General features: G+C 43.0%; 1 protein-coding gene across 1 annotated transcript; it reads left to right on the plus strand.

The window, feature by feature from the left end:
• Positions 1 to 3,579: 3,579 nt before the first annotated feature.
• soul2 (heme-binding protein soul2) lies at positions 3,580 to 5,701 on the plus strand. The gene is made up of 4 exons (XM_036547364.1): positions 3,580 to 3,809; positions 3,953 to 4,079; positions 4,364 to 4,535; positions 4,834 to 5,701. The coding sequence occupies exons 1-4, from the start codon at positions 3,669 to 3,671 to the stop codon at positions 5,006 to 5,008; spliced, it is 615 nt and encodes a 204-aa protein (XP_036403257.1). The 5' UTR covers positions 3,580 to 3,668; the 3' UTR covers positions 5,009 to 5,701.
• The last annotated feature ends 6,701 nt before the right edge of the window (positions 5,702 to 12,402 follow it).

A 12,402-nucleotide genomic window follows, 5' to 3' on the forward strand; every position in this document is an offset into this window, starting at 1 on the left:
GTTCAAGCACTGGTAAGAGAGTGATGCGTGCAACAACAATGTCTCCACCTGGTGGATAAACACAACACTTACCCGAAGGTTGAATGAGACCTATCGAGAAAGCTTATCGAGGGAGGTGTGCGTTTGTGTGTGTGTGTGTGTGTGTGTGCGCGCGCGCGCACGCGTCGGCCAAAGAAATGCAAATACAATAGTACAGTGGAAAAAGAAACGTGGAACTAAATTGCCCTCTGAACTGCTGAATGTGCAGGCCTGCAGTGCTTCCCTCATCTAAATAGTATGCTTTTTTGAATTGCTTTTTGTTGTGCTAATTAGCAAATTAAGGTGTATTGTTTTTGTTCAGATTCTTGGCAGGTTTGCAAAGGTCCGTGTTGCTTTTTTCAGGAATTAATCTTGCGTGCAGGTCTATGCAGGTTTGTTGAGCAATATTAACATTTAGGGTGGCAGGACACACCACGTAAAATTCAGGACAAGTTCAGTGTAGCTCCCGTAACTTTTTTTTGACATCCTGGTATCCTCCTAGCCTTTAGCATATCTTTCTCTTCTGGGTGGATTGTTTGTAATATTTCAACATCTGTATTATCCAATCACATTGCGAGTGGTGTGAACACCCCACCCACGTTGATTGGAGCTGCTTGAGGAGTGCCCATTCTGAGAACTCCACTCTCCACTCAAAAGCCCCTCTCTGCACACAGACATGCGCATAGGCATCATTTATGCTGGGGACACTAGGGACATGTCCCCACCACTTTTTGTCGTGGCCCATTTCATCCCCACCACTTTTTGAAAGCCTTTAGTTAGTTGAACACGTCGAACCTGTCTGCAGGCCATTCAGAATGCTGCTGCAAGACTACATACTAGGTCATATAGACGGTCTCACATTACCCCTATACTTATATCTCTTCACTGGCTTCCTGTGAAGTATAGGATCCAGTGTAAAATTCTCAACCTTACAGAGCACTGCACAGTCAGGCCCCTGCTTATGTGGCTGACCTACTTCACCCTCACTCATCAGCTCACTCTCTTAGGTCTAATAAGCTAAATTTATTGTCTGCCCCACGCACTCGCTTAAAGACCCGTGGCGATCGAGCTTTTGAGGCAGTTGCACCTAAACTGTGGAATGCTCTGCCCACACTCTTAAGGTCTGCTGATTCTGTAGATTCTTTTAAAAGGCAGACAGACACATCTGTTTAGACAGGCATTTGGGTAATCTGTATGGACCAGGTCTGCATTTTATGTATGTATTGTGTAGTTTATTGTGTATTGTGTATTTTTATCATGTATTGTGTTTTTTTAGTTTTTAGCTTTGTTCTTTTTAAACACGTGGCTCGGGTGGTCATTTCATCTGTTTTTCTCTTTTATGTTGTATAATGCTCTCATCGAGCACTTTGTGGCTTATGTCCGTGAAAAGCGCTATACAGATACATTTTACTTATCTATGTCAGTGTTGCACACTTCTGTCTCCCCAAACAAGGAGTGTTTATAGAAAGCAAAAATGTCTAATGGCTGAATTACGTGGATAAGATGACGAAAAGGGGATAGAGGAACGTGAGAAAAGAGTATGTTTGGGTACATTCAGTGCCTCACTCTCACTGTGAACCTGTCATCTGACCTTGCACGTGTGTGTGTGTGTGTGTGTGTATGTGGCCTCACACCCCATGCCTCCAACAATCCTGAGGTGCAGATACGATATTTAAAAGCAAGAACAAGCCTTTCAGACTTACCCAGTGCCCACTTTGCAATACAATCATAGCTGGACCACAATTCCCTTGTCACTAGCTGATCAGATCATTCAAATGAATACATTGCCCAAATTTTTATGTCTTTGTCAATTTTCAACCTCCCTTCATTTATACCCAAAACCTAGAATTTTAGTAAGAATTTTAATTTATCAACTTGTGTCAGTCTTTTATTTGGAATGAAAAATCTCTTTTGCACATGCTGTTTTCACTTGTTTACACAGCGATAGCCCTGGCCAGTGAACAGTTTTTTGTTTTTTTCCTGGTGTTAGGATTTATCAGGGGACCTCTGCCTTCTTCCTTCTGCCAGAGTTTTTCCCTGCGCTTGGCTGTCCTACTCTCATGCCAGAACTTGATCATAAAGCATTCCCAGAAAATCTAGTCACAATTTAGAAAACATTTCAGTGTAACTTCACTCCTTATTCACCCCAGTTCCAATCACCTGCTGCCCGAAATGTCCAGCACCAAATTACTTTTCTTAGGTAAACCTCTTAAGTAAAGTAAACTTAAGTAAATATCCAGCTGCATTAATGTATGATTAATATGTTGATACATTAAACATATGAGCAACTTCCAGCACAAGAGAAAAGAAGTGTATCCATATAAGATGAATGAACAACAGTGTCAGACCAGACTAACAACACTCCCTGTCCGGTGAGTGTTAGCATATGAAATGTAAGTCACACTAGATAAGGGTGGTTGCTAAGCAAATATGTGATGGAAGATTGCACACTGGCTGTATTGTCTGAACTGTCACAATTTACCAATGTGTAATGTAAGGTTGCACTCTGGCTACTGTCTGAACTGTTCTCATACAAATATGTGGCATAATGTTGTCTGACTGATTGATTTGATGTCGCTCTACTGGCAGAATTCATTTTTCTCCTAGAAGAATACCTTTTTTTACTGGAAGAAGCCTGTCCCACTCATATTTACACAATGACTGGGCCATCCTTATCCAGAATAAACTGCATTTTTCACTGGTGGATATTTACTGAAGTGGTTTGAGTTGATTATTTTGCGTGAGCATATAGCATCAGCAGCCTACCGGGGAACTAAACCAGCAGTTACTGGGTTAGGAGCCCTGCTCCTTGTCGGTTTGTACCACTACTGCCACTGAATGTGTCATCTTGGGACGTCCTGCCGCTACCAAAGTAATATTTTAAACAGCCTATACGGGAAACGGAGGCACCGGGTACTGCTAATGCATCTCCAATAAACCTGCACAGCTTTGGTGATGTTTTAGAGTTGGGTACACAAAGAAACTTCCAGCTGTAGATTCGCTTAAAAATGCAGTACGCGGAAGCAGGTGGAGTGGCGGGTGTTTTAATTAATTATATATTGGTTTCTAAATACTCGTTTCTAAATATTCGCCTCTTGACTTAAAGTAGGTGCGCAATACATTTAAACTGAAAATGCCATTGACTTTTACTTTCTGCCAAACAAATAAGTTGATTAAGAGTTCCCTAACGATGACTTTTGATTTCCAAGAAGATCTCTTCAGATTCTCGTAATGCGCATGCAAGAATGTAGCGGAACATGTTCGTGGACAGAGCAGAGCCACCCAAGAGTTGCATCCAAACAATTTTATCGGAAATCCCACTCTGAAGGACAATTCAGAAATGGTTCCGCAGAAGGTAAACAAGTGTTAGTAATTCAGAGAAAACAGTTCTGAGTTGATTCTAAATAGGAAATTTTAGAAATAGCCTACTACAGTCCCAGTTTTGAATATATAGGAGACCTGTGTGCACGAGGAAGGCAAAACCGCAATATTTGTAAACCTTGTGGTAGATGGATCTGTTTGTGCCAAAGCAGGCAGTCGTAAGACATCGCTATTGTTTACAGATGACGTAAAGGATTGTGGATAAGCAGGGTACGGTAACCGGAAGAGTGCGTTCCGCGCTCCAGCACTCAGCAGCTGACACCGGCGCGATGAGGGCGGCGTTACCTGCGCTCATTCTCTCCGTCTCCTGGGTGCTGGTGTCTCCGCAGCCTCCGCAGGACGGCTGGACGGCTCCCTGGTTTTGCCATGGCTATGAGTGCCCACCGTACACCGTTGTACATCAATATGAGGTAAAGCACTTTTTTTTTTTTTTACTAATACTTTTGTCTGTCGATCCCGATGAGTTAATAAATGTGTTGCTCTAACTGCTCATTTTAAATGACAACATTAAAGCATCTTTGTTTTATTTTATTTTTTTATTTGGTAAAAACAGAATTTTGAGGAGCGTCTGTATAACGCCACCCGCTGGATGTCGACCGAGGTCGAAGACTCAACTTACACGCCTTTGTACAATGGGTTCATGAGGCTGTATTCTTACACCGACGGAGCGAACGAAGCAGGTAAGTGACACTATGCAGGGAGACACTTTCCAAAGAAAGTCCGTTAGCAATTTTAAGTTATCGCCATTTCGCTTCCCCCCTCCCCCAACTGATTATTGTTCACATAGGTCTGAGTCATCCATTTTAAGTTCGTGAACAATTCTGCAAAATACAAGATGATTATTCTCTGAAATGAGAATAGTTTTAAGTTTTTTGAGAAGTGTTAAGGATCTGGAGAAACCTCGTAAGAGTGCTAGTTACAGTTTGGATATGGCGTGATGAGTTGGTCATTATTTTCCCTGCAGGACAGCAGCTGGCGCTGACGCGACCTGTTGCTGTCACTGTGCTCGACTCCGACAGCGGAGAGACAAAGCAGGTGTCCATCGCTCTCTATATAGGACCCTACACTGACCCTCCCAAGCCCACAGACGCATCCATTAAGGACGTCAGCGTGCTTGCTGGCACTGTGTACGTCAGGTAAGAGCAAGAAAAAAAACCCGTTCAGCTCACAAATGGACAGCATTGTGGTGTCGTGGTAAGTAGTAGAGCTCAAAACCAACGGGTTTTTGGTTCAGTTCCCTGCTACGGTGCTGCTGTTGTACCCTTGGGCAAGGTACTTAACCCATAACAGCCTCAGTAAATATCCGGCTGTATAAATGGATAAAATGATGATGTAATGTAATGTAAATGGACTCGTGCTGAAAGATGTGGCAAAAGGCATTCGGTTTCAGTATCCTGGCAGTAAAGCCATTCTTGCTGCCCCCCCCCCTTTTAGGCAGTTTTCTGGAGTCGCGCATGAGGCTGATTGGCTGGAGAACCTTGCGTCCCTGAAGAGCGACCTGCGGTTGGAGGGGAAACAGTACAACTCCCAAAAATATGTGGCCGCCGGGTACGACCCCCCATGGACCCTCATCAACCGGCACAATGAGGTGTGGATCCCAGCAGCCTGAGCTTTCTGAAGAGCCCATCCGTTCAACAGCAGCATGTATCCATTACAGCAGCTGAATAAAGCTGTTGTGCTTCCTCCTTTTTAAGAGATAGAATGTACCCCCCCACTCCCTGCGCTGGTGAATAGATTTCAGGTTTCCAAACACCTTTCGTATGCTCTGTTATTGACACGTATCCTCCCTTTTCCACACTCGATACTCTTTTCCAGAACTGTCAGAAGAATGGGAAGTTGGTCACAGTTCTCATGCTCAGAATGGGGTGAGACTCAAAGTCATTGTCTCACAGATGCTCTTTCACAAATAGAGGTCAGAGTCAGTGTCTCATAAGGTTTTTTTGTTGTGTTTTTGTTTTTGTTTTTTTAAATGCAAATGCTGTTAGACAGTTTCGGTCTTTGTGTTTTGTATATCTGATATAGTAGGCTGGGTAGAGAAATCCATTATCAGAATGATGGAAAGAAGTGGCAGGAGAGTGGATGGTACTGTCTTTGTTTCTGAGATAAATCCCCTTTCTGTGATAGTTTTGCAAGGCTTCGGCTGAATAACCACTTTGGGAAATGTCTTCAATGCCAGGTCTACAGAGATGATTTTTCATCTCATCCCAAGAGAACACTGGAAACAGACAGATGGTGGTACCGAGGTTTATGTGCCACTGTTTTGAACGAAACTGTATGGATTTGCAATAAAGAAATAATAAGTGATGGAAATAACTGGAGGAAATCATGGTTTTGTTTTGATGCAATGGTACAGCACAGCAGAAGTGAACCGATGTCATTAGCTGGCATAAAATCGGCCGCCAAAACGGGGTGTGATAGACTGTCTGAAATATGTGATGTTGTGATGAGTACATCAACTTCAGTCTCCATGTGCAGGAACAGGGATATTCTCTTGGGAATACATCATTAAGGCAGGATTTCCAAATATGTGATGTGAGCAGAAAGTCCCTTTTTCGTATTTTTGCAAACCCTTGAAACAATGTGGCAATAATGGTCAATCACTCAGATTTTATTTGGGATAGCTCTCTGAAGACAAGGACATGTCACAGAGCACTTCACAGATCAACATTGAACAGTGTCATTGTCATTCCAGTGATGACAAAGTGTTGCATTCCAGCTGTGGGATAACATTGTTGACAGCGAGAGAGAAGCAAAGCATGTGGTTTGTCTTGTTTTTCCTGATTAACAAGCCTAGCTGCCAAAGTGCTCTGCCATCACTGTCTGATGTCTATTGACTATGTTTTACTTGGACTAATGTTGTAGCATTAGCAGTGTATATTTCTTAGTAAATTTTTTTAGCATAATGTAAAAAACATATCAGCTACCTTTATTATTTTAGATGATAATGAGGAGGTCAGTTGTTGCTTTAATTTTTTTTTTTTTGTTAGAACTAAATTTATTTCAAGTTCACAATGACGGAATTAGTGAGTTAAATGCAATCTGGTAAAAAGAAAACGGCTATTGATGGGTTAATCTAATTTAAACTGGCATGCTTGTTTATGAATTGAAGATCTTTCCCAGATTAAGGGAAGGCTTCTCTTGTGTGTGTGGCGTGCTTGCACATGTGTTTGTTTGTGTCTCTGTGTTGGTGTGTGTGTGCGCCTGCAGGCATCTTTGTGTGTGCATGTGTATCATTTCTGTGTGTACGCGCTCGTGTGTGTGCATGTGTATCTGCATTTATGCATGTGTGCATGCATATGTGTATGTGTGTGTGCATGAATGTGTACATGTGTGTGCATGCGTGTGTGTGAATGTCTGCATGTGTGAGCAAGAGTGTGTATATATGTGTGCATGCCTGTGTGTATGTGTCAATGTGTGCATGTGTGTGCATGTGTGTGTGAATGTATGTACATGCGCGTGTGTATGTGTGAATTTTTGTGTGTGCGCGCGCACGTATGAATGTGCGCATCTTTCTGTGTGTGTGAATGTGTGCGTGTGTGTGTGTGTGTGTGAATGTGTTTGTGCGTGTGAGTGTGTGTGTGTGTGTGTGTGTGTGTGTGTATGTGTGAATGTTTGTGTGTGTGTGTATGTGTGAATGTTTGTGTGTGTGTGTATGTGTGAATGTTTGTGTGTGTGTATGTGTGAATGTTTGTGTGTGTGTGCGTGTATGAATGTGCGCATCTTTCTGTGCGTGTGTGTGTGTGAATGTGTGCGTGTGTGTCCTTGTGTTTGTGCGTGTGTGTGTTTGTGCGTGTGTGTGTTTGTGCGTGTGTGTGAATGTGCGTGTGTGCGTGTGTGTCCTTGTGTTTGTGCGTGTGTGTGTGTGTGTGTGTGTGTGTGTGTGTGTGTGAATGTGTGCGTGTGTGTCCTTGTGTTTGTGCGTGTGTGCGTGTGCGCTTGCTGTGGCCGCCAGCTCCGTGACAGGCACCTGTCTTGGTGGCGGTGCGTGTGTCCCGCGCCCATGCCACTGTGGGAAAGTGGGTCACGCCGCCAGAGAGAGGGTACGGAATGCACTGTGTCACTGTGACTGATAGGGAACCCGCCTAATTAGTCTCTCACTTCCTCTCCCCGCCAGCAGATCTGATGAGGCTGCACTTTTACTTTAGCTGCTCTCTAATTTATTGCACACTCGGCAAAATGGGACAGTAACCTAAAAGCAAAAGTTTTTAACATCTCGCGGGACCCCTGCGCGCTCTCCCTGCCGCATTAAAATAAATTGTCCCCAGTAGTCAGTCCTATTAGAATGCTGATGACCTGAGAGGTCTGAGTGCTGTGCAGATCGGGGGCCGCTGCGCAGATCGGGGGCCGCTGCGCAGATCGGGGGCCGCTGCAGCTTGTTAGATGTTGTTTGCTGTTCAGTTCGCTTGTCAGTGGAGGGAAGTGAGTAAAGTCTGGCCTGTTTAGAGGAGAGCAGCCTGACAAGGAAACGTCAGATTGTAACACGTGTTACAGCTTCCTTCTGTAATCTGAATACTCGGCTCAATGCGCAGAATAATGGATATAACTGCCTCCAGTCTCTCTGGTCAGCTTGGATAAGCACTCTTCGGTTCAACATTTCAGTCAGGTCTTCTTAAATGTTTCATATTGTCGTCTTTTTTGGTGAAATGAATAGTTTTGAGAGAATAAATGGGAAATTCTAATATTGTTTCTCTGGAGTCAGTATGATTATATCTCTCCTGACAAAAATCCCATTTAGATGTATTGTTGAATGCTTTGAGTGAGCAGTGTCTCTGAGATGTAGTGTGTATTACTGCACACTAGATGGGGCTGTGGATTTTCTGAGCAGTACATAAAACTTGCTGGAGAATGACGAAGCCCTCGGAAGCATTCTGAGCTCTGTTATGTAATTAGAGAAGCTTTTGATACAATAATAAGCATCTCCAAAAGCTTTTGTGTCATCTTCCAACACAATCTCTGTCGTCCATAACCTCAGCGAAATCTACTGTATTCACCTAAAATACATGAGCCTCACATGAAATTACAGTATAGTACCAACCAATCAAATTATATCTGAAGTACCCTTTTCCACAAAAAACAGTTAATCAATCTTTATTGTCAACATTTCATCAGGGTTTGGACAAAGAATGCAACCCTGGTTCTGAAAAGGCTCAGTCCAGAAGGTTTTGCAAATCTGTCCTTTGTTCACCAGCAGCTTGAATACCTGCAGCAAGCGCTGATTTATTAGGCCCCACCCTCCCCCTGCTAAGGTAACTCAGAGAAGAAGGTTAAGCTCAAACCAGGTTCTGGCTCAGCAAGTCCAGGCTGAGCGGGAGAGCACAGGCTATGACCTCTGCTCCAGGGGTGAGGAGGGGGGCTCTTTCTGCACCAGGGTCCAGAGCTTCAGGATACTGTAAGCCGTTTGGAGTGACTGCAGCGTGTAGGCAGTGTTGGGCCCGGTGAAGCCGGATCGGAACCGCAGTCGGGTCCACAGTGTGACGTCACCTGCGTCACTCCACAACAGGAGCCTCGACTCCGAGAAGACTCCTCACTCCCTCACTCCACTCTGTTTCCATGGAGACGCTCTTATTGCAGGAGACCGGTCCTTTTGTCAGGAACATAATTATACTTTTAAGAACACATATCTGTAAAAATAACACAAAAGTGTGTTTTTATGAGTCATAGTGAACTCCAAGTGAGGTGTTCATTTATCGTTTCTTTTTATTTTCCTCTTTTCTTCAGTACAAGTCTTTTTTTCCTGGAACAGCGTCAGACATTGAAAGTATTAGATCTGTATTTAGAACACACAGCCCTCCAAGATGCGTGCAGGTTAACCCTGCGCGGTTTAAATTAGCATTGTCATTTAGCAGTGCTGTGTGGCGCAGGGTCTGAAGCCACTAAACTTTGGAGAGGAACGACAACCTAAGTCCCTCAGCTGGGCGCCTGAGTTTAAGAGTCGTGACAACCTCCGGGATGCAGAACCTATCTGTGATATTTTATTCATTGAGATGTTTGGAACTCTTTTATTTTTTCATTTCTTTCCTCCTGATATCGCCTCCAGACACATCACACCTCCAGGGGTCCACACCCCTGTTTTATTAGTCTGTAATCACTTGACTGGTGAGTCAGATGGATTCACACAGGGCTTGCATTTCCAGTCTCACCCGTTTTGGTTGTTGTACTCCATGATGCTGAAGCTCAAGGGATAAAAATCTATCAAAAGCGAGTGAGATTGCAGAGAAATCAATGAGAAACTACCCATTTTTAAATGATAAAGTTATGTAAGAGAAACACATTGGCTTGCAGTAAATTATTGAAAAGTATATTTGTTTCTATCATGTGGTTTACTTCATTGATATGGATGTAAAACCGCGCTTTAATGGCTGCAGGCGCCTGAAAAGCCCACCATTCGACTCAGTGATCATGAGCAAGTAGGCAGCCTAATAAAGGTATGAATTTATTTATTTATATGTTTGTGTATTAATTTCATTTAACAGGAACCATGTGCAATGTTAAACATGAATGGAGACATTGGTGATTTGTATTAGAATTAATTACAAGTTAAATTTCATATGCTGTTCCTGTGCAAGTCACAATATTACAATGCAATTGCAAGGCAGGAAATTAAACCACAATTGCTAATCCAAACGCTGATGTAATAAAATCATCTTCTATAAAATGTCCAGCTTTGAGAGCACTGCTACGGTGCGGTCTGTTTTAGCAGGCTTCTTCAGTGGAGGTCTCTGTCAGCCTCTTACCCCACTCTTCCTCTCTGACTGCCTCCTCCTCCTCACTTCCATATCCTGTCATCAATTTTTAGCAGTTAGGAAGTGGTAGTGTGGCTGTTCGGAGCTGAAGATGACTTGCAGAAACGCAAAGTAGGCCAGCCTGCTGAAGAGCGTGAGGTTTCTGTGGATTGTTGTATCCGAAATAGGGTTTCATCACCACAAAAAAAAAAAAAAAAACCATCTTCCACGAATACCTCCTCCTGTGTATTATTGATGAATTGCTTTTATTTATACCCAAGGTGCAAGGCAAGGCAACCAAAGCTTTCCAAAAAAAAAAGTTTGGATGAAAATATTGCAGGGTTTTGCTGATACTGAAGTGCTGACTGCAGCAAAAAACATTCAACTTTAGACCACAATTGTTGCACAAAGTGAATGGAAAGCTGTGTAAGGCACATTCCAGACACAGACACAGGCTGATCCAAACAGCGGGCAGCAGGAGTTGCCCTGAATACCTGATACCTGTTTACAGTAACTGAGTCTGTCAGGCAGCTACCAGGGACCACTGATACACCCTCTCTAAAGGGGAACTAATTATTTCTATTGTTTATGGTATTGTTACATTACATTATTAGCATTGAGCAGATGCTCTCATCCAGAGAGACTTACACCAGTTATTATTATTATTATTTTTTTAACAATGTTATCCTTTTATACAGCTGGATATTTACAGAGACAGTTGTGGGCTAAGTATTTAGCAGCAGTGTGCCAGTAGGGAATCGAACCAGCAACCTTTCGATTACAAGTCCTGCTCCTTAACCACTATGCTACACTGCCGCATACATGTTACATATTGTATATTACAGATGCTTGATTGCAATGTTGAAGACTTCAAGACCCAAGAATATGTGTGTATTCGTTTATTTATCTGTAGGGATCAGATCATTTTCTCTGGGTATCTTAATCGAGTATAAATATATGCGTAAAGCCTCAGAATTTGGGGTTATGAATAACAGATACCCTTTTTTTTTTTTACCAAAGAGACACTGTGGTTTAATACATGACATTTAAGTCATAAATATTTCCCTGACATTTCTTAAAGTGCAGCTTTCTGAGGCTTTCCACCAGTGATCACCGATGTGTCACCTGCTCTCCTCAAAGGCGCTGATCTTGAGCACGGTGCTTCCATTTTCTCCAGAGGGCTGATTAGATTGGAAGGAATAAATTGAGCAGGTTTCCTCTAGTGCCCAGGAAATGTGCCCGTGGCACAGGGTACATTACACTACACTATCAGCATTAAGCAAATGCTCCTATCCGGTGCAACTTACATAGGCTGCAATTTGTACATGTTGTCAATTTATATGGCTGGATATTTACTGAGGCAATTATGGATTTAGTATCTTGCAAGGGTACAGCAGCAGTGCAATGTACAATGTACAGGCAGCATTTGGTCAGTTACTGTGTAAATGTAAATTAATTAATGTATATGTTTCTGTACATGTGTATGTGCTTGTGTATATTTTTTGATTAATTGCACATTTATTTGAAAATTACTTGCAATACTGCACATCTGTCTGGTCATGCCAGTAAATTTGAATTTAAGAGCAGAGGGGGTGCAGTGAATTGATATACTCACACATTTTCCATTCAGAAAAACAATTCAATCTGAGCCGAGGCAATCTGGGGAGAGTCAGGTTTGTCTGCCTCAGGGCCGCCGCTCCCTGAATGCGGCCATAGACAGGCAGGGTGTGACTCAGCTCTGGGAAGCACAGTGTAGATCTGACATTCAGACTGCTCATAGCGGGAATAGCGCGTTCATCATGAGGAATTTCAAACCTTTGGAGGCATAGGTGTGTCTCTGTTGGAGGTCCTTTCCTCTCTGCTATCCAAAATATCACAGTCTGGCTCTGGGGATGAGGGTGGGACCAGCAGTACAGGGAGAGCAGAAGAGGCAGGAGCCTCGGCGCCCCAAACTGAAAACACAGCTGCCGTCATGAAAAAAACAGCAGCAGCACAAGAAGCAGCACATTGCTCCGTAATTTCACCTTAACAAGATTCATTGTTTTAACTCCAGGCGCAACTGGAGTCGCCAATCCAGCGCAACCAGCGAATCTCAAATGGCTCAGGTTCAAGTAAACACAAGTGTTCTAAGTGAATATTCATATTCAAATTGGGGTTGCTTTTCTTTTTTTTTTTTTTTGAATCTCGAAAAGCTCACTTTTAAGTAAACATGAGTGTACCAAGTGAATGTTCTCATTCAAACTGGGGTTAGATTCCCTTCTGTTGCCACCATCGCTGGTTC

The sequence above is a fragment of the Megalops cyprinoides genome, chromosome 15 (assembly GCF_013368585.1).
Source record: "Megalops cyprinoides isolate fMegCyp1 chromosome 15, fMegCyp1.pri, whole genome shotgun sequence".
NCBI lineage: Eukaryota > Metazoa > Chordata > Actinopteri > Elopiformes > Megalopidae > Megalops > Megalops cyprinoides.